At 43.4% G+C, this 26,397-nt stretch overlaps 1 protein-coding gene across 2 annotated transcripts in view; it reads left to right on the forward strand.

Annotated features, from left to right (window-relative positions):
* ssbp4 (single stranded DNA binding protein 4) overlaps positions 1-26,397 on the forward strand; it is a 93,288-nt gene that overhangs the window by 52,193 nt on the left and 14,698 nt on the right. For both annotated transcript variants that reach the window (XM_034146685.1, XM_034146686.1), the window contains exon 5: positions 18,184-18,318. In XM_034146685.1, the coding sequence (XP_034002576.1) occupies positions 18,184-18,318 (135 nt within the window). The remainder of the gene's footprint in view (positions 1-18,183; positions 18,319-26,397) is intronic.

The raw sequence follows: 26,397 nt of genomic DNA on the forward strand, positions 1-26,397 counted from the left end.
GAAAAACCAAAAGTAAAAGGCGGTTGGGAGAGAAACTCCATCTTAGCCTTTGCAGACCATTTACATGCACTAAAAACGATATAACAAACTACAGAAAGATTAACGGCTGGAAGAAGACAAATATGGACGAATTATAAAACCGAGAAAGGGTCCAATTGAGTTTCATTTGTTTTGTCTAACCGAAAAAGAACGACTAAATAATAAAAAAACAATCATGTAAAAGACAGAATAAAGATACAAAAATATTCTCCAGTTGCTGCTTGACTCTTAAGCTAACACTTGTAATTGAAACCAATATTAGTACTTATAAATAATGAAATCACTTTCTGTTTCTCGTGCTCTAATTTGGACGCACATCGGGTTCTTCATTCCTCGCTGATGTGACTTGATGGTGAAAGCGTCAGAGTTTCAGAAGCCTCGGTTCCGAATGAGAGCGAGCGAGCCGCTGATGTGGCTGAAATATTTTCCAGTGGTTGCATTACTGTACCTGCAGAGAAAGCTGTGAAATGCAATGCACTGTGTTTATGTGTAGCTTGGCAGCCTGCCGGCACCGCTCGAAGGGGGAAAGCGCAAATGAAAAGTGTGTGTGTGTGTGTGGGCAAAGAGAGAGAGGGGATGGTTTGAGTGTGTGTGTGTGTGTGTGTGTGTGTGTGTGTGTGTGTGTGTGTGTGTGTGTGTATGTTTAGCTCCATGTGCACTGGTCCTTCCTGCCGTTCTGTGATCACTGGCATATTTAGACTAATCATTGAAGAGGGGGAGCATGTGTCTCCATGAATATGATCATGGGTGCTGCATGCTGTGTGTGACACGGTGTGTGTGACAGTGTATGTGTGTTTCCAAAACTCACACTGTGGGCATAAATGTCTCAGGCTACTTGCACACGTGTTGGTGTATCCATTTGCAGGAGTTTAACTCTCTCCCTCACACACACACACACACACACACACACACGCACACGCACACACACACATTATGCTGAGAGAGAGAGATGAATTTAATAGAAGAAGGGGAACGAGAGGAGGAGGTTTTTTAAATCAGAACCAGAAGTTGAGACAGAGTGACGGAGTAGAGGCTCGGATAGGGGGGTCGTGTGTGGGTGTGTGTGTGTTTCCGGAGTGTGGGTGTGTGTAAGTGTGTGTTGCAGCGCTGCCCAGACTGGTCTGTCTGTTGGGGGTGTGGAGGTGAAGAGGTGGAGAAAGAAGGAAGTCTGACTTGGATAAGGTGGGGGCCAAGAGGTAGGTGTGTGTGTGTGTGTGTGTGTGTGTGTGTGTGTGTGTGTGTGTGTGTGTGTGTGTGTGTGTGTGTGTGTGTGTGTGTGTGTGTGTGTGTGTGTGTGTGTGTGATGTGTGTGTGTGTGTGTGTGTGTGTGTGTGTGTGTGTGTGTGTGTGTGTGTGTGTGTGTGTGTGTGTGTGTGTGTGTGTGTGTGTGTGTGTGTGTGTGTGTGTGTGTGTGTGTGTGTGTGTGTGTGTGTGTGTGTGTGTGTGTGTGTGTGTGTGTGTGTGTGTGTGTGTGTGTGTGTGTGTGTGTGTGTGTGTGTGTGTGTGTGTGTGTGTGTGTGTGTGTGTGTGTGTGTGTGTGTGTGTGTGTGTGTGTGTGTGTGTGTGTGTGTGTGTGTGTGTCGAGTACGCTTGCTTGGTAGCACATGTCTGCCGAGCATCTTGCTTCAGAAGCGAGGCAAGAATACTTCCTGCCATTCGGAAAACAAAGAGTGGAACAGGCTAGCAAGTGTGCAGGTGTGCGTCATATGAGAGGCCCCGCCTTACATCTTCCGCCACAGATTTGGGGAAATTGGTCCGTGCGCAAAGCATTGTGGGGATTTTAAGACCGCGAAGTCTACTCATGTGCAGCCTCGATATTTCTCCAAACGGAGTACGCCGGGCTCGGTAGATTTCCAAGTATGCTGGAGTGTGTGTGTGTGTGTGTGTGTGTGTGGTCCCCTCTCTGGTTCTCTCTGTGCGTGCTAGGCAGGCTGAGACTATGCTGGGGATATTTCTGTCAGCCTCTATTTATTTATTGATGGCGATGCTGGTGAGAGTTCGCCTGCCAACATGCGTGCTTGTGTTAAGAGAAAGTGAGGTGCTCTCCGGAAATCTTTCCCTCTCCTCTCCGAGTCTCCTCCAGAGTAAATATTTGTCAACCTCCGTCCTAATGACCCAGGAAGTGTCGGCTCCTTTGACCTCTGAATAGCGGGACGGGAGCTCGCTGCTGCCTGCTCTCCGTCTTGTCTCGTGCGGAGGTTGAAAGGCTTGTTGTCACTGAAATGGAAGTTTAAATCATCCCTGAAAGAGATCATCCCCGACGCCGCTGTCTCTGACAACAAGCTACGGAGAGACACGCTGCCTGGCAACCAAAATACTGCAAGAATGCAAATAGAGCACATTAAAGTCAGATCTCATTGTGTGTTAGGCCCCGTCGAACTCTTGGAGCTTTTCAACTGGTGGTAGTGAGGTCAGCAGGGCCCTCTGAGGCTGCTTAGCTCCCAGTGTGTCTTCCGGGGGGAGACTGGGTAGAGAAGTGGAATACAGGGAAGTACACGATGGTGTAGGTCATAACACATTGTTAACAACACAAATCTGTGTTTAAATCAGCAGGAGAGATAGTTAACTTAGCTTTTAGCAGCCGGTATCAGAGGTGCTATTGACTTGTAGTGAGGTGCGTTCAGGTTCTAAAAATCAGTATTGGACGAAGGTAAATAACTTTATCATGATGTGTTTAAAGGTAATCTTGTCAAATGTAGTCTTTGACGAGAAACGTTATGAGTTCACGGTGACCAGATGTATTCACAGCAGCATAAACAAGATGGTGATATGTTAAACTTCCTATCTAAAAATAGTTTAAATGGGAGTGTTTGGTTTGCTTTTTACTGTTCATATTTGCATTGACAATCGTGGACTTTCACGGGTATTTGTACCGACTACTACTGTAAGTGTATGGTACTGTGAAATCTCCTTTGCTTCCAACGTCATTTTGCCTTCATTTGGTTTGATAAAAATAACATATAACACCAAGCATAATTGTGAAAATGTGCTTATCTTTTTTAACTTTTGCAAGTTAAACCAGGTAGCTAATTTAAATCAGCCGAATTAACTGTATGTGCTGGATTTTATATTCCAATTTCTTTGCCTTTAGTTTGCTTCCTGTGTTTTGGACTCAGCTTCAAGTGGCTGTAGCTGCGTAGCTGTCAGAAAAACTCAATTTCTCCTACTTGTAATTACAGGTTTTCCCACAGAGGAGCTAGGCCACAACACAGTGAAAAGAAAGCCTCCACTAACTGTGAAACCAGATTAATTCACTTTTATGAAACAGAAAATGAACCTAGAGAACAGTGTTGTTATTTCAAACAGAAATAGAAATCTGATAAATGATTGGTGGCGCACGACTTATCCTCAACTATTTCCTGGGGGAAAGCCCGGAGTAGGAGGTTGACGTAAATGTTTGCTGATACTTATGGTTTGTATGACGTGACGTGTGGCATACACTTGAAACACGAGTAGCGACTGAACTAAAGTGCTCAAAGGTGAACTAAAGGAACAGCAGAACAGCAGTAACAGTCAGCTCTTTTCTCCCCTCATTCTCTCTCCCTGTGTAACTGAAAGCAGCCCCCCCCCCCCCCCCTATCCCATTTTCTCCTTATCAGTTCCCTACAATGGTGCCAGCACTCCCTTTCTCTGACACCTCCTCCCTACAGTATGTGGCCACTCTGTCTTTTTGTTTTTGCTTCCCTTTATTTACTTTTGACTTTTCTCACTCTTCTTAATAACCTTCTCTCTTCCTTTCTGACTTTCTGCCTCCATGTTTCCCCCTTTCCCCAAAGTGCCCCAGGCCCCTCAGAGTTTCAGCAAGTCCCACAGACCATCCATTGTCTTGGGAATGTGGTTTGCTGTCTCCACTCACCTCCTCCTCCTCCTCCTTCTCCTCCTCCTCCTCCTCCTGTCTGGCAGGAGACAGGGTAAGGTAGTGTTTGGCTCCTGGGTCCTTAAGGCCACTGAGTTTAAAGAGTCGGCTAACACCAGGACCTGGTCCAGGACAGCTGAGGCCTGTACTACGAAGCCGGATTTTCGCTTAGCGAGCTAACTTCAGGGAAAACTTGGGTTTCCGGTCCTACGACGCTGGTTCTCTTTTTAGTGGGCTAGATCTCCATGGTAACTTATGCTGAGTGGCTAACCTGGTCCGGAGCAGGTTAGGTTGCAGGCTAAGAGATCAACTCAGTGAAAGCACCGCCTGCTGACCAATCAGAGCTCCGTGTGCGGAGTTTAAAGCGATCAAGTCATATTACAGGATAGAGGAAATACAGAAAAACTGCCGTTGCAGGAAAGACGGCCGGCAAAAATCAACTGACTGTGTGAACGTGAAAATGAATAGAATATCACCTCCTATCTTCAGAGCAATCTGACTATTATAACATTAGCGTTAAGAAAGCTTACTTAAATATCTGCCACGACATAAGTAACCGGATCAGAGTAACATTACGTACAGTCCGCGGCACTGTGAGTGCAGACGGCGATGTGTCTTATCATTCATATCATATCACATCATAATGTATCATATATTTCCTTATCTGAGTCAGCTTCTTGAGCCGTATCTGGCCGTGCAACACTCACAGTGTCACATACTGTATGCAGAAGTATTATTTTAAGCAACACATTAAGTTGACGAAACACTCGAGTCAAATGTAATTAAAGTCAGATCCACTCGTGTCTTAGACGGGGCAGTGATTTCATAAACCTGTTAATGTACGCATTCAAACACTTTTTCTTTTACCAGCTGTATTCACCTTGCAGGTGCAGCTATGTGGCTTTTATCCTGGATAAAGTATTTAAGTCATGGATGTTTAAAGTTTAACGTCTTCATATTTGTCTAATATTATAGTTCACTTTTCATTCAGGAAGTATGACGCTGCGCTGTCAGTGCACTTCTCCATGTTTGTGATTGGTCAAATGTTGCTAACCCCGCCCCTTTTATGTGAACGCGCACCTAACTAGATAGGACACGGCTGGCTTGAGCGATCCACTTGATAACCCGCGTCGTAGGACCGTTTAGCGAGAGCGCGTATGTTTTGGATTAGGCCAACAGGCTAACTCAAACATATCCAGGTTATGTTGAACCAGCTTCGTAGTACAGGCCTCTGATCAGGACTAACATTTGGCGTTATTCCTGGGGGAAATCTGAGCAGTGTTTAGAGAAGATGGATGATATCTGTCAGTTTGGAGATTGCAAACACCTTTGTACTCTGGGTTGTTTAATTAAGCGGTTAAAGAGCTGGATTCATAATTAAGTGGCTAGAAATGTTGGCATTTATTTAAAAGGGCCCCCATTCTTCTTATTTTTAGGTTCATATTTCTATTTTGTGTCTCTACTGTGACATTTTTACATGCTTTAATGTTCAAAAAGTGCTTTATTTGTGCCTGTGTTGCAGCAGCTCTTTTCACCCTCCGTCTGAAACCAGAGCCCAGTCTGCTCTGATTGGTTATTTTTTATTTACATTTAAAAAATAAAAGTGCTCCCAAAAGTTAAAGTTTGCACAATTGTGTCACAGCATCTAGATGTCCTCATTAGAGGTTGTTCGGTTAACTGACTTGCTTTATTGTCTTAATGAATGTTTGGTTATAATGTGGGTCATTTTGATAGCATATGCATTCGTATGATGCCAGAGAAGTATCACAGTGTGACGCATTAGAAACCCAATCACTGCAAGTGTTAAAGCTTTCTATATTCAGCAAAATATTTGAATCTTATGTTTTCGTTTCGGAGGTGGAAGTGGCCTCTTGGATACAAAATTGTGTGTGTGTGTGTGTGTGTGTGTGTGTGTGTGTGTGTGTGTGTGTGTGTGTGTGTGTGTGTGTGTGTGTGTGTGTGTGTGTGTGTGGTGTGTGTGTGTGTGTGTGTGTGTGTGTGTGTGTGTGTGTGTGTGTGTGTGTGTGTGTGTGTGTGTGTGTGTGTGTGTGTGTGTGTGTGTGTGTGTGTGTGTGTGTGTGTGTGTGTGTGTGTGTGTGTGTGTGTGTGTGTGTGTGTGTGTGTGTGTGTGTGTGTGTGTGTGTGTGTGTGTGTGTGTGTGTGTGTGTGTGTGTGTGTGTGTGTGTGTGTGTGTGTGTGTGTGTGTGTGTGTGTGTGTGTTACACCCAACCCCCCAATGTCTGGCACTCAGGAGGACTGCTCCTATGGGAATGCCTCTTCCTGCCTTGTCACACACACACACACACACACATACACTCAAAATAGAAATGGGTCGATTGGATCAGACTGGCGTGAGATGGTTTTAAATGTCTGGTCTGTTTTCTGTTGGTTGCCAAACACACACACACATAGAGAGTCTGAATGTCAATATCTATTGTTAAAATACAGAAGAATATCATTATGCTGAGACTCTTCTCTTTGTCTTTAATGTTACTCTTATGCTGTCTCCCTAACACAGTGTTTACTCAGCTCATTTTCACCATTTCCACATTATTCAGGATAATATATAGTAATTAAAAGACGTCTGACTCTAAAGGTCCTCCGTGTTGCTTTAGGCATTATGGAATGTGTACCGCCCGACTGGCTGCGCTCATATACCACCACTTCCCTCTCCCTTTCATCTCGCACCTTCTCCGCTCAGCAGAAATAAAATCCAGTTGTGTGAGCATAACATGAGAAAAGGAGAGTAAGAAGTAGAAGTGAGCGGGAGAATATGAAAGAATGCCAAAGAATAAGGAGGAGGTAGATATAGCTAACAAGGTTGCCAGAGACTCTTTTCATTTTTTAATAGTCCCGTAGGAGGTTTGGCTGATAAAGTGTTATATTATATTATTACATCTCGGCAAAGTTTGAGCTGCAACTGATTCCAACAGTAGCAAGTGCGAAAGGGAGTCTGTAGGTTAGATAAGCTGCAGCTAAAATGTATGGACGGCATCTTGCAGCCCTGTAATGATACATGTTTTCTGATTTTTTTGAGATTTTCAAGCATAAGTTTCATTAAAGGGCCCTATAATGCACATTTTCAGGTTCATATTTGTATTTTGAGACTCTAATGTCCAAAAAGGTCTTCATTTTTCTCATACTGCCTGTGCTATACCACCTCTATTTACCCTCTGTCCGAAACCAGAGCCCAGTCTGCTCTGATTGGTTAGCTTGCCGCCTCTGTTTCTGATTGGTCAACTGTCCCGCCCCCTCAGCCTATAATTTCAGTACATTATGAATACAAACATTATAATTAATTGAGCATAGTTTGATTATCCCTACCTCTGTTTGATATCATTGTTGAGATTTAACCAACAGCTTGTTGCACTTTTAAACAACCATGAGTAAAGAGTCTTCTGTCGCGACAAACAGGCAATAAAACTCAACATGCATGAAAAACAAGCATTGCGATTACATGGTCAGAGTTTTAGCATTTCTCTTTTTCCACATTTAATTTGCACCTTTGTGTTTTTTGCAGTATTTTATGTATTTTTCTTTTATCTCTTAAGTATGTGTTCATTGCACAGTGGAGCCTGGGACTTAATTGTCTCATTGCCATTAACTACGCTGTAGCATATGACAATAAAACCTTTGAATCTTTGAAGCTTGAGCAGGCGTTCAGACCTATTAAATCTGTCTGTTTGGATAGAAATTTAGCAAATATATATCTAGTGTTTGATGAAGTACAACACATATATCAGCAGTGTTATTTGCAATACAGTTTGTAGGATGTAGGAACATAAATGTGGATTTCTACATCTACAGTACAGCAAATATATATGTGCAGATATGTAAATGTCACTTGGTATTGCTGTGCTAAATGTCATTTTGTCATACATACGCAATTATACTGACGTGCTTGAGTGTGTGTGTATGTGTGTACACAAGTTCAGTATATGCAAATGTGTTCCACTGTAGGATCCTCTCATGCTGTTATGTATCAACACAACATTTCAGGAGTGTTTTTGGTGATGAATTGTTTATGATTTACATACCTTTTGTGGTGCCAGCTTTCCCTCAACTTTTCCTACAATGATGTTTTACAAACCTCAAGAAAGCAGCTTTGAACCTGTTGATCTTCTGCTGTGGTTTTTTTTCACATGTAGGTGTAAAGAGTGACAATGAAAGTGGTGATGGATGTTGAGGTTTTGTCGCTGAAAATAGTATGCATCTCGTCTGGTTGGCAACAGGAAATATGTGTTTTGGCTGCATTGCATTCTGGTCTTACTGTAGGAGGCTGATTTGAGATGTTAGCTGTGTTTCTTTTAAACGGGGCCCTATTATGCTCCTTTTTGGGTTTCATAATTGTATTTTAAGAGATGTTGAAATGCTTTAAAGTTCAAAAGGGTCTTTATTTTTCCTCTGATTGGTTAGCTGGTCGGCTCTGTTGTGATTGGTCAACCGCTCAGAGATTTCCTGCCCATCGTGATGTCACTATGTTACTAAAGTTAACAAAGGAGTACACATTTTTGTGTGCTCTTGGACTACGGGGATGTTGTGTACATGAACGCCTCAGCTCACTCCCTTCATCTGCTGGACGCTGTCTACCATGGGGCTCTGAGGTGCATAACCAACTGTAAACCCCTCACACACCATTGCACGCTGTACTCTTTAGTCAACTGGACATCATTATCAATGCGCAGATCACTGCACTGGTACAAACTCATCTATACCGCTATGCTTGGACTGCTGCCCCTCTACATATCCACTTACATATCACACAAACAGTACAGCTATAGCCTACGATCTCAAAATTACATCACTCTGTCCGTCCCCTCAGTACGCACGGTGCTTGGGAAAAAAGCCATATCATACTCTGCCCCCTCGACCTGGAACACACTTCAGCAGGAACTTAAGCTGACCAGCTTGATACCCATCACGGATTTTAAACTAATTTAAAAAAAGCTGGAGAAATCATCTGTGGGTGTTTGCACCTGCTATATCTGACTACTTTATATGGATTTCAATGACTACTTTTTTTACGATGTTGTATTTTAGTGTTGCCTCTGTGTTTAGTGTCCTGTCTGTCTGTAACTTTGTGTGGTAGTGTTACCACTGACAGGTCTCTCTTGCAAATGAGACCTTGTGTCTCAATGAGATTTTACACCTGTATAAATAAAGGCTAAATTAAAATTTTTAAAAAGGAGTACGATGTAGGCGTTTCAGTCAGGGCGGAGTGTGTGGGAGAGACCTTTGGGATTTGAGCCTTTGCAGACCATTTACATGCACAAAACCTACATTACACACAAAAGCATAATAGGGCCTCTTTAAAAATGGATTTCCCTTGGTGTTTGGCTTACATTAGGTGAAGACTGTCTAGCTCTTTGATTTTGAGCTACAGACACAAGAACCTGCCACTCACTGCAGTTGTGTTACACACACATATTTATTTACATTTGTCCCAGGAGACAATGAAGTAGACCAAGAGCTTCCTCTCACATCCTCACACACAGCTTTTTAACAGTGTGTCAAGTGCCTGCCATCACCTGTAAAGTGACCTTTGAGAGGATTTACCTGCTCTGATCTACAGCCCTCTGACCTGCAGAGCTGAGCGAGACTGAAGCCCCGCTGGAGAGGGAACACACGCCTCTGCTAGACTAGAGTGACACCAGACAGTTATTTTAGGGACAGGAGATAGAGCATGATAAAATCCTTTACCCTAACTCTCTTCTTCCTCTCTTTACCGCCTGCACACCTGTATTTTTCACATTAGGTTTGGTCTCCAAGCTCCAACTGAGCATTCTGTTATTCCCTAATTAGCAGCATTAATAATCTTCAATTAGGCATATAGCTTTGAGTGCATGCGGAAGTCTACCTCTTTCATTCAAAGTGTGGATGTGTTTGCATGTGTGTGTGCGTATGAGCGTCATTGTGACACCCTGTCCTCTGGTCCTCTGGTGGCTTTCCACCCAACACCAACTGCCTAATGAGGGAGTGAAAGGCCACGGGCAGTGGAGGCGGGGGCTTCATATCAGTGTGTATACGTGCGCTTGTGTGTGTGTGTGTGTGTGTGTGTGATTGTGTGTGATTGTGTGTGTAATTAAAGAGCAGTGTCAGCAGGGGGGACCTGTGTTAGAAAGGGTCACCAGAGCGAGCAGCAGGCCATCACCAACCTTTGGTCATTAACTAACGACACCGCCAATACAGGCTTTTGGGTGTGTGTGTGTGTGTTTGTGTTTGTGTGTTAATGTCAGGAGGCCAGCTACTAAATAACATTACATCAATAAGTGTTTCACTCTCTTTATGCATGCTGTGTCCCTTTGGTTTAGTTTATACTTTAGCTCCGAGTTGGATTGAGTTTAACTCTTACTGTTAATACCTTTATGCTTTAAACACTAGTACTAGTGCTGCAGATGGAGATTATGTTCATTATCATTATCAAATAATGAATTGATTATGTATTTAAGTATTTTCTTAAAAATATGATTGGTAAACTTGGATGTTTGTCCTGTGCATGTTTTCTTCCCATAACTAAGACACCCAGATCTCATCAATGAACAACTTGTTTGATGTCATGACATCAAATAGGACGGATGATTAAAACTATGACAATAAGTTGTAAAATAACGTATAAGTGTCCTATTGTTCACATGGAAAGTGAAATCAGACTTTTCAGTTTTTTATTTGCTTGTTTTCATGTATTTATTTGGTGTTGTTTGTTCTGTCATGTGGTATGGATCCCTCCTTCATAACGTCAATATCAGGTTGACCGGAGGCAGGAGTGTGTGTGTTTCTGCATATGATTATTTTGTTCATCCTCTGTGTCGCTGTGTTTACATGTGTGCACACACATGTGTGTTTTTAGGCCATCTGTACTCCAGAGTGTGTGTGTTTTCCTGTCAGGTAGTAAGTGTGAATCGCAGTAGGTTGATTGGTTAGCCTCAGAGGCAGCAGCGGGAGTTAAGGCAGGTGCTCCGGGGCAGCGAGGGGGGAGAGCCGGGCGCCGTCCCCCATGCAGCGCCTCCCCTCTGGGCTTCAGCTCCGAGCACTGCCTGGGAGGCTGGGAGGAAGCTCCAGGCTCCCAGGGCCCTGGTGCTGGGGCCGAGATGCTATGAGACAGAGGCAGTGAAAAAGGAGGAAGGTTATGTATATGTGTGTGTGTGTGTGTGTGTGTGTGTGTGTGTGTGTGTTCTGCTGGGGGATCCCAAGCAGATTTGTTTACCGGTAATTAATTCACCTGATTGACATAACAGCTGCCGGAGCTGTGGGAAGGCAACGGCACATGTGTGTGTGTTTGTGTGTGTGTCTAAATTATACAGTATGCTCTGATGCATTAATCGCTGTGTGTGTGTGTGAGAGTGTTTGGGTACATACCTGTTGTGTGTGTGTGTGAGGGAATTTCCATGTTGTAGGATTGGGAGTCCAGGGAGAGCGGCCCGTCAGCTCTCCGTCTTCCGACGATTAGCCCCGTCTTTCAGCCCTGCTTACACACTCCTGCCTCCTCGCTAATCTTTATAGAGTTGACTTCAGTGACAGAGTTATTGGAGCACTTGAAGCCGAGGGAAGAGGAGGAGAAGCAGGGCTGTGACAGGAGGACAAATGAGGGAGTCGAGGAGGAGAGGGTGATGGCGATGACAGTTGGGAGCAGTTCGGAGGGGAATTGCTGGTTTAGTTTTGAAGATTACGGAGATGAAATCAGCCGTTTGTGTGCAAATCTGCAAGCCACAGAAACGTCATGTGTGGACACAGAATGGAGATATCATTCACCAAATGTACACATTCCTGTTTATTCCTGCATCTTTTAACTGGTATGTACTTCTAACTTAGCCTCTTTCTTCGCAGTCTTATTCGCATCAATGACAAGTTCTTTACATTAACAGCGCCAACTTGTTTTTTCAGCAGCATTCACTTTTTTTGTGTAACAGACAGAGAATGTGGCCGGTACAACCAGAAGAATGACGTAGACACAAAGAGGCATTGTGTGAATAAAGCTGATAGAAAAGTGTGTGTGAAAACGTTGTGTTCAGATCCTTAGGTATACCAGTGTGGACACCTCTTTTATGTTTGCGGCTCTCTGTGTGTGTGTGGAGATATATAAAGTGTGTGAAGACTGCACATTCAGTCAAGCTGAGCACTTGCGATCTGAAAGAAACACACACACATTTTCTGACTCACACACACTAACAGGTCGGTATCAGTGTTGTTGTGGCCAGCAGGTAGCAGTGTGTTGGCCTGCTTGTCTGGACCCAGATAAGAGCAGATCCATTACCCCCTGCAAGCCGAGGTCTGATCAGCGGACAGATAGAGCCGCTCACTCACTGTCTGTGGGCCGTCCAGAGAGAGAGGAGCACGACCAGGAGCAGGGCAGAGCAGACCCCTTCTGTTAGAGGACATGATTCAAAACATGTCCGTTTATTACTTCACAATTAGGTTAATCAGAAGCTAAACGCTAATAGGTGCACTTTTAACATCCTCGGCTTGAATGGTGAGATACCCTTTTTTTCAAATATAAGAAATACACAGTGTAGTATCTTTTAGCCAAGTACAAAAATGCATGTAGAAGACTTTTAAAATACCCAATCAAATCAGATGATATTTATTTAACCCAATATCACACATTTGTCTCAGGGGACTTTACAGTGTGTACAGCATCCTCTGTCCATAAACCTTTCCATACCACCCAACCTTTTAATGTATTAGTTTATGTTTATCATATCATATCATTACATTATTACATTACATGTTACTTGTTAGACGCTTTTATCCAAAGCGACTTACATACTCAGTACTGTGGGCAATCCCCACAGGAGCAATTTGGGGTGAAGTGTCTTGCCCAGGGACACAACGGGTGTTTCTCAATCGCGAGTACGCTTGCTTGGTAGCACATGTCTGCCGAGCATCTTGCTTCAAAAGTGAGTCAAGAATACTTCCTGACATTTGGAAAACAAAGAGTGGAACAGGCTAGCAAGTGTGCAGGTGTGCGTCATATGAGAGGCCCCGCCTAACATGTTCCGTCACAGATTTGGGAAAATTGGTCCGTGGGCAAAGCATTGTGGGGATTTTAAGACCGTGGAGTCTACTCATGTGCAGCCTCGATATTTCTCCAAACGGAGTACGCCGGGCTCGGTAGATTTCCAAGTATGCTGGAGATTGGAACAGTACTTCGGCGGCACTCGATGACGTAGTATGCTTGAAATAGTGGCTCTGAAGCAGCTTTACTCGCGATTGAGAAACACCCAACGACATGCTGACTGCAGTGGGGTTTGAACCTGTGACCCCGTGATCCCAACACCAAGGCTCTATCCACTGCGCTACACGCCTCCCTGTTAAAAAAGGCTCGAATTGTGAAAAATGTCTACTTAGTCTCTTATTAAGATTTTTATTTAGCTTTTTGCTCTAATTTGTTAGCTAGCAGTAGAGCTGCAGGGAGAATTCAATTAGTTATCAACTATTAAATGGATCACCAACTATTCCACTTTCTTAGATGTGAATAATATGCTATGGTTTCTTTACTCCTCTATGACAGTAAACTAAATATCTTTGAGTTATGGACAAATCAAGAGATGGCAGGTACAGACGGCATGGATTCACATGATTGTGATTGTAATTATATCTCTTAACTATAGCTGGCTGGGTTTTATTAATGAGGCCTTCCTGTAGTGTGTTATATAGTTGTGTGCATGTAAATGGTCTGCAAAGGTTACAATCCCAAAGTTCCCTCCAGAGGGAGTTTCTCTCCCACACACGTAATTGATCCAGAAGCTCTTTCTCCAATATGAAGGAGAAGGTGTGGATGGCTGCAGAATTAAGAGAGAGGATGTTGTAGAAAACAAATAGCGTCATTAGTTAAACAGGAGGCTGAATGAAGACGGCTCTCAGTTAGAAATGAAGGAAGATAATATCATGAAATGCAGCTCCGATTTGTTTTTATGGAGGTGGATAGAGAGAGAGAGGGACACAGAGGAGTGTGTGTGTGTGTGTGAGGCGTTAACACCACGCACAAATTGTGTATCAGGTTTGTTTGTGTGCAGAGAGAGAGAGGGAGATACTGGGCGGCTATCAAAAGCCACAGGCTGCTTTAAACTCCATCTCTGTTTCTGTTTCTCTTCTTTTCTTTTCTCCTTTTTTTTCTATTCTCTCCCTCCCTCCCTCCCTCCCTCTCTCTCTCTCTCTTTCTGTGTGCTCCCTGGCCATCCTGATGATTGACGGCCTGAGGGTTTTAATGGGCACTGGAGAGCAGGAGCTGAGGTCGGGGTTGTCATGGCAACTAGGAGAAGGGGCCTTTTGCTGCTGCTTCACCTGAGTACTGTGGAGCCTCATTGGCTGGTTGAGGCAGGGAGCCACACACACACACACACACACACACACACACACACACACACACACACACACACACACACACACACACACACACACACACACACACACACACACACACACACACACACACACACGCACAAACTCGCCACACAAGCCAAGCAACACTTCCATTCCCTCTTCCTCCTCTTCTTCTTCCTGAGATTCCCTGCCGATCATCCCGTCTTCTCTTCCGTTTCTTTAAAAAAACTAAAACATTTTCATCCTCTTTTTGATCTCGCTGTGTAGATAATACTCTGCGAGCCACAGCTGGTTAACTGATTGTAATATTCAGCATTTAGGATATATTGTTTTTGCTCTCCCATTGTACGATAACAGCATACAATTATGCTCTTTATAGCGCCCAGTTGAGGTCAAACTCATTTCACACTTGTTTGTTCGACATGTCTCATTTAGAGGTGTTCGGGGTCAACATTTGGAAATGTTGGTAACACCAGACAGACCTGTTGAATGGTGGTTGATGGCTTTCTCTTTTAAATAAACCCTGTTTGCAAGGAATACAAACACACGCCAGGATAATTCAACTCGACCCGCAACGTTCTTGACCTTAAGAGAGAGAAAACACCCCCTGACAATCAGCATCTATTGAGAAGCAGGGCTCATTGTTCTTTCAGAGTTCACAGCGCTCATCTTGAAAAAAAAAATATTGCGTTTGTATTTTGCAGCGATCAGAGCTGATGATGGGTTCGCTCCCTTCATAACAGACTTGAAACAAGCAACAAAACAATGGGATCCGACGATTTAAGTTTGAATATATTTTTGAAAAACTTCTACTTGGAGGTCTCTTTCTTAGATATTTATTTGGCATTTTTGCCCTTATTTGATCCTTAGCCCTAGAGGTGCTAGTTGATTAATGGATTCAATTACTTTTAAATTAATTGACCAGCAGGCTACAAGGACCCTCCAAAGTTTGACAAAGTAAAAGGGAAGTAAAATAATTATTCCCTTCAAATCGGTTGGGTATATTCAGATTTAGTCAGATGTAATGTTTATTTTGAACTTTATGTCTTTAAAGTTGAATTAGCATTAATCATTTTGTAAAGCTGGGGGCAATGCTAGTAGCCAGTTAGCTGTACTCTCCTTTACTTCCTGGTAGATACTCTTGACTTCTCAATGCTCGTCGACAGTTGAGACTAAAGGAAGGTACACACACACACACACACACACACACACACACACACACACACACACACACACACACACACACACACACACACACAGTTCTTCACTTTCCGACCTCTCTTCACTCCCGGTCTCTTCTTCTCCCTCTCTTTTCGCTTGTGGAAATGTAAGTCTCTTATGATTCATTCAGAGTCCCACAGATTCACACCCTCTTACCAGTGCTGTGTGTGTGTGTGTGTGTGTGTGTGTGTGTGTGTGTGTGTGTGTGTGTGTGTGTGTGTGTGTGTGTGTGTGTGTGTGTGTGTGTGTGTGTGTGTGTGTGTGTGTGTGTGTGTGTGTGTGTGTGTGTGTGTGTGTGTGTGTGTGTGTGTGTGTGTGTGTGTGTGTGTGTGTGTGTGTGTGTGTGTGTGTGTGTGTGTGTGTGTGTGTGTGTGTGTGTGTGTGTGTGTGTGTGTGTGTGTGTGTGTGTGTGTGTGTGTGTGTGTGTGTGTGTGTGTGTGTGTGTGTGTGTGTGTGTGTGTGTGTGTGTGTCCTGCCTCGTGGCCCCGGGGCCTGTTAGTAGTGTCTGGGCCGTGCAGGTCAGCCGAGGGATGGAGGGATTGTTTGCTCTGGAAGTGAATGAAGCTCTAGTTACAGTGGGGGGAGGGGCAGGAGGAGAGCAGTGTGTGTGAATGTGTGTTTGTACATTTTATTCAGAGTATTGTTGTTTTGATAGCTAATAGATTGTGTGGGAAAAAAAGAATATTATAGCTATTAAAGCTTCTGGTTCTTTCACTGTTGTGCTAACTGTCCTGCAGCCTTGACTTTTGGTTCATGTGAGCACATTGCTTTTTCTGCCACCTCCAGGTAATTAAAACTACTTAAAAAAGGTTAAGAAAAAAGAATGAGCATAGGTCTTAAAGTTGTACAGACAGGATTCAAACTGCAGTTTATAGTGTTTTGACCTTTTGACAAGTGAGACATTGCCAAATATAAAGACAGGTTGCTTTAAATGTTATAGCGTACATCCAACATCACTGCTTCTCCTATAAAGACAGTGTCAGTGTGGAAGGAGGGCTGTTTGTAGCTCTCATCTTCCACCCTGTTGGATCCTCCTCCAGCTCCACATCCTGACTGGAAATGGGTAACTTTTTGTTTCCTCATCTCATCGCGTCGGCCATGTGTGAATGTCGAGCTCTGACAAAGCAGTCATGACCAAACAGCGCCTGTCAGCATCACCGCCTCAGATGAAAACCAGAGCAGTGAGCTGTCTTCTCCCTGATGTTGAAAATCATTATAATTCAGAGCAAAGATGATGGAAATATTGCCAGGAATACATTTTGGAGGCCATAGTCAAACTGGGGCTGCATGCAGGAATAAAGGAATTTGTATGAATCAAGATCATGGCACTGATTTACATTTTAATGCTATTCATCAATATCAAGGTGGACCTAAACACGGCTAGGAATTTACCAAAATTCCCCAAAGCATGAGGCTTGTCTGAGTAATAAACCTCAATACTTTTACGTCATGTGTCTGCAAAACTGAGAATAAAAAGAGTGATGGGCTGGCAAGGATTTTTGACATAAAGGAATATTGTTGTGCTGCTGGAGTTTGTGTGCAAGTACAATTTATTTTGTTAGCCAGCAGATCAGATGGAACATTATTTTAGAGGAATCCACTTGGGATTTGAAATAGAGCAGTTAATACTATATCAATGAATCTTACTGTTCCTAACCCTGTCCCTCTCAAATGTACTAGTTCATCTTTTTGTGAAATGCTTTCTTTGATTTTGTTGTTTGGTTGTTTTGACAATCCATCGATGCAACATACGATATACTTAGCATAAAGGATATACAATGGTTCATATAAGTTGCATCACTGTGAAACCTAGACGAGCCCTATCTGACAGGTTGACACATATTAAACTCTCGACATTTTAAAGTGGACCTATCATGCTATATTTGAATAATATAGTGTAGGACCATACCTATATAAGGCATATTTATACTTTTTTTTTTTCAAAATACCAAACAGATCATGCATTTTAGCCATGCCTCATTTTGCTCAATTTGACCATTTCTAGCTCTGGGCAGATTCAGTGAGAACAGCACCATCTACTGGCCTGGCATATGTACTACAGCGTCTCCAGCGCTTTCAAACGGCAATGGCCGTGGCTGTCTCCTCCTGATTGGTGGAGTTGGCCCAATAGCCGTAGCGCCACTGTCCTGACGTCAGGACAGTGTTCAAATCTGGATCAGTTTTTATCAGATCCGTTGCAGCCCCTTTTTTAGAGATTTGGGTATGGAGGAAAATAGAGAGGGTTGTGTTTTCTGGCACTTGGTGAGTTCCCTGGAACACCGGGGACACATATTCATGTATAAAAGACGTACAAAAGTGCATTTTGCATGATAGGTCCCCTTTAAGTACAATTCTTGATCTAGAGTATGTATCGCTTATTTTTCACATTGTATTAAGCATGTTTAGTTTGTTTCGATGCCGATCTAAGGACTGATACAGATAAAGCTAAATATAGGATAAAAACTGTTAAATTAAATACTGTACAGAAGTAGATAGTTTTGTGTCGTACATCAAATAATTTATCTCTCTGACTAAATAATCATATCTTCATCAGTTATCAGTAATTGCTCTATTTGTGTCCAGAAATTCAGTAATGAGGGTTGGATCTTTCCCACACATCATATCTCTCTTTTGATTGTTTTCAGTGGGCAGCGGATTATTTTTGACACCTCCGGACTGCTGTTTACTCTTTGTTGCTAAACATGAATCCAGAGATTAATCTAAGCTTACTTGTGTTTTTTCCTCAGAGTGCGGCCGCTGCTCCCAGTCCAGTGATGGGCAACATGCCACCCAATGATGGCATGCCAGGAGGACCCATGCCAGGAGGTCCCATGCCAGGAGGTCCCATGCCAGGAGGACCCATGCCCCCGGGCTTCTTTCAAGTAAGAACGTCATCCCTCACCCACCCCCAGCTTCACCCCTCACCCCTCCCTGAGCCATCGCTAAGCCTATCCTTCTGTCTCCTCCTCCTTTTGTAGCCTCTTTAGCTGTCCTAATCCCTGTCCAGATGTGTTCCCTTCCCTGTCTCTCTGACTCCGTCCCATATGTCCATACTCGGGTTGTTAACTCTCGTTGCTCTGTGTGAAGCTCGGTTACTGCTTTCTGACTTTTTAAGAGCTTTTTTGTATCTGCTGAAATATGAAATGATGCTTTAGTGAGCAAGTGATAGAGCAAGTTGAGGAGTTGAGGAGAAGAGGCTATTTTTTCCAGTTTGTGTTACTTGTGTTATTAATTCCTCCTGTCATCGCTGTTCTCTGAAGGCTGTCTCCGAGGCTGACGAGGTCACGCACACTCTCTCTCTCTCCGTTTCCGTCACTCTGAAACACGCACACATGCAAGCACTTATTTGACGCTTTGACACACATTAAACTCAGGACACCTTTTTAAATATCTGCACCTGCAAAGATTTTTGCCGATTTAGAAGAGGTGAAAAGAAAACCGAAGAAATTGATTTCAGCTTTCAAGGCTTGACTACTTTAATTACATGTTAAAGTGTTGGAATATTATATTAACAACTTATTTCTCACATTTTATTTTAGTTTGTTAAGTCAGCATTTTTTAGAGTAATGCAGGAATTACATGTCATTTGTTAGACGCTTTTATCCAAAGCGACTTACATACATTCAGTACTGTGGACAATCCCCACAGGAGGAATTTGGGGTGAAGTGTCTTGCCCAGGGACACAACGACATGCTGACTGCAGTGTGACTCGAACTTGCTACCCCCTGATTCGAAGTCCAGCACTCTAGCCACTGAGCCACAGCCGCCACAGTAATGCAGGAATGAGTCCTAAAACCTGGATACTCGTTAGCATTTTACCACTTCCAATTCCCTTGTCTCAAAGTCAAAGGTTTTTCGAACATTTTATTTGTTTGAAGGTCCGTGGTTAACACAGGCTGAAGATATACTTACGCTTTGTTTTAAGCGTAGTATATTATGTCAGTATACTTCACTCCCAAATGACTTAAAATGGCAGTTGGTAACAAGTGTCTCAATGAGACTACTAAACATCATCACGCAGAACATTAGCCACATTTAGCTTAGCGGTGGTTATGCGCAGCCATAACGATTGTGATGTAGTTTGTTTATAGCCTAACGTTGGTTTTTGCTTTTTTACTGGCGATTGAATTTAAAAATGACTAAGTGGTGTTAGTATGTGGAGATTATGGAATGGAAAAATCCCATTGCTTTTTGTTGAGGTAACCTTGTGATGGCAACTTCCGGGTCTTCCTACAAAAATACGTCATCACTGCACCACTCTATTGGACTTTTAATATGCCTGAAGAGTAAATAATAATAATAATGTAACATACAGTGTTGAACAGCAACACCATTTTCCTTCGTTGTCTTGCACTGGTTGATTGGCAGCATGTCGTGTGCTGTATATTCTGTGTGTGTATGTATTTGTCAGCGAGTGTGTGTGAGTGTGGAGGGGTCGTGGAGAATGTTAATGATGTATGAGCAGTGAGCAGTGAGCAGGCCAGGGAGAATGCTATCTTATGGTGTTGCATGAGTGACATTGCTTTCCATAAATAGACCCCGTGTGCGTAGCAGACAGACAGACAGACACACAGACAGACAGACAGACAGACACACAGACAGACAGACAGACACACACAGACACACACAGACACACACACAGACAGACACACACAGACACACAGACACACAGACAGGATTAGCAGAGGGGAGAGAGGAAGATAAAATGACGGGATGGATGGTTTCTTTCCAACGTTGCAATTTTCACACACTTCTCTTCGCTTAGCAGCAAAGCAGGCAAATGTAAAGAAAACAACTAAATAAAAGTGTGAATGAAAAATCTGCATCACGCACCAAAACGTAAAGAACATTTTTCTCTGCACCTCTCCAAACTTTGCATCAGATTTCCCCTACATCATGCAGAGGGTGTGCAGAAAAGCAGCATATTTCAATGCATTGTATCCCCTTCATATAGCATCTTTGAACACACACTGCCTAGGTAGCTGACATCCACTCCCTGGTGAACTAATGGTTGCGGTCTCCGCTGAAAATGCAGCCTATGAGTTTTCTCCAGTTCATTTATTCATTCAGGTGAAGGGGAAGCAGTTTTTATTATTTTTATCTTTCTCTCCCACATATTGTTGGGATTTTACTATATTCTCATCTCACTGCTCTCAGTTACACTGGAGGTAAGGTCAGTCATTTGACAGAGTGAAATGTGCACCTTTTGTAGAAGAGTCAACAATGTTTTTATTATGTTTTTGGTGTGGAGCTGTAAATGTGATCTTTTTTTTTTTGGCTAAAACTGAATTTTTCTCTGTGCTTGAGTTATTTCTCATCTCCGGGTCGGCTTCCTCTCCTCTCTCCTTCGTACGCCTGGAATCCTTCTCCATGACATTTCCTCACTCTCTCCATTTCCCTTGTCTTTGAAACTATTATTTTCTCGCTCTCACACACTCACTGCTTCAATGACACATGCTTACTCACCAACTTTGTTGTGTGTGAACTGTTAGCGTGCACTGTGTGTGTGTGTGCGTGCGTGCGTGTGTGTGCGCGTGTGTGTGGTAGACATTTTTCCCAGTTGCAGCAGCACAGTAATTAACATGGGTGACCCCAACACTGTTATTGGCTACGGTCCTGGGAGAGAGAGATGAGGGGCAAAGGAGGGACAGTGGAGGGAAAATGGAGGTGGAAGGTGGAGGGTGGAGAAGGAGGGAGTCGGCTCCCATGCTCCCCCTAATCTGTAGCTCACAGGACTCCTGCAGAGAGAAAAGGTAGATGAAGAGAGACATGCTTTAGGTAGGAGTAGAAAAAGGGAAAAGTGGGAGAGAAAGGGCTCTCTATACGTTTGGTGTATATTCCTCCGCACAGCGAAAGTCCATCGCTGCTGCATCATGGCCCTCTGGGGAGGACATTGCAAAGGGGGAGTTGACGGTGGGAGGAGAAAGAGGGAGGAGAGGCTGCAAGGAGAGACAGAGGTAATGATAGGGAGGAGAAAGAGAGGCAGAGTGGAGGAGAAGAGAGGACGTCAGGAAAGTCTTTAAATAATTGCCTTTAGAGATGTTTTATCATAAAAATGACAGCTGACGACAGTAGTGGACAGGTAATGGTTTCATAGAGAGATAGAAAGAATTGAAACTGTACAGTTTTCATAATCCATTGATGCATATGTAGAGGCAATACATGTTAGAATAATACAGCCTAATAAGAGCACCTAAGGAAAAGCCAATTAGATTGAATGTGCTATTTTTAGATTGATATGGTCCGCCAGTCAAACAATGCCTCAAAAATCTCCTCTTTGTTGATCTTATTCTCTGATCGGCACATGCGTCAAGTACTTGAAAACTCAATGAGCTCCATTATGTGTGGAAACCAGTAAGGGTGGGGCAGCATATTTTTTTTTTACTAAATTGGAATTCCTTTTCTTGCCAAAAAAAAGAAAAGAGATCCAGAGTCAAGGGCAGTTTGTTTTGCTGCAGGTAATACTGGCTCTTCAGAGAGAACACCAAAAAGCACAAGAGAAGGATTAAGTTTGATTACATATTTAACAACAAGCTACCCAGGTATCAAAGACACATTCGAGAAGCTGTTCAAAGCTGAGACATGGCAGGCACATGGTGAATTAGGTAGACATCTGCTCTCAGTCATTTATCAATGGTAGGATTGATCACAGGATGTTATCCTGGTCAGCCGTGTTACAAAGATGCATATAAATAAGGTTAAGTACCGCAAAACATGAATGCGAGACTTAAAGGGGCCCTATTATTCTTTTGCAATTTTCCCTGTCCTGTAGTGGGTAACTGTATATAGGTTTGTGTGCATGTAAATGGTCTGCAAAGGCTAAAATCAAAGTTCCCTCCAGAGGCAGTTTCCCTCCAACACTCCCCCCCCCCCCCCCCCCCCTGCCTGAAACGCCTTGATTTTAGTCCTTTGTTTACTTCTGTAACAAAGTGACATCACTATGTAACACTCGCTCTTCTATTGGCTAGCACACCAACACATTGTATGTGATAGGCGAACGGGCAGTAAATCTCTAAACGTTCGACCAATCACAACAGAGCCGACCAGCTAACACAGGTTGAAAAGAGGTGGTGCAGCACAGACAGTATGAGACAAATAAATAGCTTTTTGAACATTAAAGCATGTCAACATGTCACATTAGAGGCTCAAAATAAATGTATGCAATCTGAACATTTGTATAATTTGGCCCCTTTACAATCTTACAGAAACGATTGGAGAATAGTGGCTCAGGTATTATTTATTGTTGTAAAAGGTTGAACTTCAGATCTCAGTCAGAGTTTGAAGAATGACTTTAGGATGGAAAGATAGTTACAAGGTTGTAACACAGTGCACATATTGTCAAAACTGTGTTAAGTATTTGACTTCTTTGACCACTGTACAAAAGACGCTTACAGATTATGAGTAAAAAGCCCACCTTCAAACATTTCTATATCTGTTTCTGCCTTATCTTGTGAATAGAAGATTGAAGATGAGAGTGTGCAGTGTGCAAAACTTTTCCCTTCAGCCTGAACTAAACCCATTGATGAGAGAAACCGCGTTTGACTCTTATCATCTCTGCTTATCCTTGGGAGGACAGCCGCTAAAATGATACCTAACAGTTCTCCTTGAATGATGACAGACACTTAAAAAAACGAGAGGCTGTCCTGCGTCCATTGTCTGCACGTAGCCACCTTTATACCTAGTTTACAGGTTGATAACAGTCACTGCAGTTAAACAGTGATTTCAATGTAGTCTTTGTCTCCTACTGCTTCATCCCTATCAGCAGCAGTGTGATTTATCTGTTTATAGAGACATACGCGAGAACACACACACACACATTTCCCTGTGTGTTGGTGAAACTTCTCCTGTAGGCTCCAAACGTTAATCTCGACTAAGGAGGGGATCACGGATATACAGTATATAAATCATTTGGTGGCATCCTAACATATTTAAATGGCTGTCAGCTTTTCATGGTTGTCCTCTGGGAGAAAACAGCCCGATAGTGTGTGTGTTTCTGTCTCCGAGCTGACGTGTTGCCATGCTATATACAATGAGCTAGCAGGAGACCTACTGCTGCCACTGCCGCTCTCTCAGGAATGTTAGCAAGGAATGACTGTGTGTGTGTGTGTGTGTGTGTGTGTGTGTGTGTGTGTGTGTGTGTGTGTGTGTGTGTGTGTGTGTGTGTGTGTGTGTGTGTGTGGTGTGTGTGTGTGTGTGTGTGTGTGTGTGTGTGTGTGTGTGTGTGTGTGTGTGTGTGTGTGTGTGTGTGTATGTGTGTGTGTGTGTGTGTGTGTGTGTGTGTGTGTGTGTGTGTTGTGTGTGTGTGTTGTGTGTGTGTGTGTGTGGTGTGTGTGTGTGTGTGTGTGTGTGTGTGTGTGTGTGTGTGTGTGTGTGTGTGTGTGTGTGTGTGTGTGTGTGTGTGTGTGTTGCTGTTCCCTCCTGGCTTTGTTTGTTGTGTTCAGTGATGCAGGATGCTTTGTGTTCTCGCACCCTGTTTGTGTGTGTGTGTATGTGTGTGTCCAGTAGTTTCATGGCAGTTACACACTGCCCTCTAGTGTTGGCAGCGTTCACAATAAAAAGAAAACTGGTAGATGACTGGTACTCTTCCATGTCTTTCTCCCTCTCTCTCTCTCTCTCTCTCTCTCTCTCTCTCTCTGTGTGTTAGTGGTCCATCAGGGGCAGCGGTGTGGGTCTTCCTTAAGCTGAAATGAGTGGTGGGGAGGCGAGGGGGTTGTGTTGATGGGTTTGTGGTACTGTGCCAAGCTGTTATCTCCTTAGCCGGGTAGAAAATGATTTTATTAATTGCTTCATTTAACGCTCCCCGTGTCCCCCTCCTTCTTCCGCTCTTCTACACTCGTACACAAACAACACCACACACACATGCGCGCACACACTCCGGCGAAGCTACTTTTCAAACTCGCATACACCTCTGACAGTTATAATGTTCTCTCTCTCTGCCTCTCTCTGCAGGGACCTGTAGAGAGAGCAGTGCGGCCATAAAGGCCATATGCTGGCCCATTCAGATGTAATAGCAGGAAGGCCCAGGGAGGCCCAGCCTGAGGAGCAATGCTCCATTATGGAACATTATAGAGGGGAACAAGAGGGGAGCAAAGTGTGTGTGTGTGTGTGTCCGTCCTGTGTGTGTGTTTGTGTTCATACAGCCACATTCAGGGGACTCAACTCACATGTAGGTACAAAAAGCTGATCCCCACGAAACAAACAACACACTATTCAATTTTGAAGTTAAGCCTTATTGTTTGTTACATTACATTACAATTGTATTTCATTATCTTATTATCTTAAGCAACTTACAATAAATGCAATAAACCATAAACATACAAACTCAGGGCTACAAGACAAACATTTTTGTTATTTTTGGATTCCCTCTGGAGGGAACTTTATTTTAGCCTTTGCAGACCATTTACATGCAAAAAACCTATATAACACTACAGGAAGGAGAACTCACCAAAAAGCATTCTAGGGCTTCTTTAATGTAAAGTTACAGTCAGGGATGGGATTGGGAATCTATTGGAAATGGTCATGGTTAACACCAGGAAATAAACATAAGACCTCCTAAGTGACTAAAACTAGGTTGTGTGTGTGTGCGCGAGCGTGTGTGTAACGGAGAAGCAGACGGCTGCAGCTGAATCAGTGCAGCCAGACTCTGCAGGGGTGTCTTGTTAGGCATACACATACATGCATACCCACACACACACACACACACACAAGGACTGGCACATCAACAACAATAACCTCTGAGGTCAGAGAGAGCTAGCGCTGAATTAGCCTCAGTGTGAACCTGCTGAGAGACAGAGCGCGCCACTACAGCTGGTGTTAACCACCCAAAACACACACACACACACACACACACACACACACACACACATACACACACACACACACACTAACAGGCAAATCCCCAACAGTGGCAGCGATACAAATGCAATAATTGTGCCAACACATCCAGAGTACACTGTATGTACAACTAAATAAACATTTCCAGATTGTTGGATGGATTATTGACCAGCTGCATGTTGTGTAGCTGGTTAATAAATGGCTCGATTGAATGCTCGACTGCTTCTCAGATTAAATGAAGTCTCGAGACAGTGAGATGAATGGAATCAATGCAGCAAGTGAAGTAAACTGCCATGTGTCAAAAGGATGGTAAGCACGTGTCTCGAGAGCTCCTGAGCTCAACACTTGTGCCTTTTGAGAAACAGTTGTGAGTCCATGAATAAGTGCTTCTGCTTATGAGCGGGATTGTTTTCACGTGTATGTACAAGCTCATCGCCCCTGCCAAAATCTCTCTGTTATACGGGGTACCTGGCAGCGGCAGTGTTTCTGAGCCTGTGGGAATGCACTCGTTTCATGCTGCCTGTCAGGCATGTTTATTTTCCCACTGTAGCAGCGCCCACAGGATCCTGGTGCTCAGCGCTGTCGGCACTCCACCATGCCAGCCATGCCAACAGAGCACTCACACAGGGAGGGCTGCATGGTGGGCAGGGTGGGAAAGTGTGGGTGACAATAGAAGCGGGGGGGGAGGAAGGAGACATTTAAGGGGAGTGAGTGTGCAAGTGTTTGTGTGAGGCAGTAGAGATTCAGCTTCCTCACTCAGTTTGAAGAAAATGCTGCACTCAGGTGTGTTGCACAAGTCTAGATGCGTGCCTTTTGAGTGTGTGTGGTTTTTTGAGTGCATAGGTGTGTGTGTGTTGGTGCTAAAACACTTACTTGATCAATCAAAGTTGTTCAACAGATGATGACAGCAATAGATTACTGAAAATCATTGTGAAAAATGGTTAACTGTTCCTAACTTCTTTAACCTTTTATGTGAAGATTTTATAGTCCCATTAAGTATGAATGGCTTTTAGTTATGTATGAAGACAGTATAAAAAGTATTTTCCTGGTATTGTGGGGCTTTTTTATTGCAACTTATGTCATTATTAGTTTAATATCTTTGGTTTTAGGACTTTTATGAGACACAA

The sequence above is a fragment of the Trematomus bernacchii genome, unplaced genomic scaffold (assembly GCF_902827165.1).
Source record: "Trematomus bernacchii unplaced genomic scaffold, fTreBer1.1, whole genome shotgun sequence".
NCBI lineage: Eukaryota > Metazoa > Chordata > Actinopteri > Perciformes > Nototheniidae > Trematomus > Trematomus bernacchii.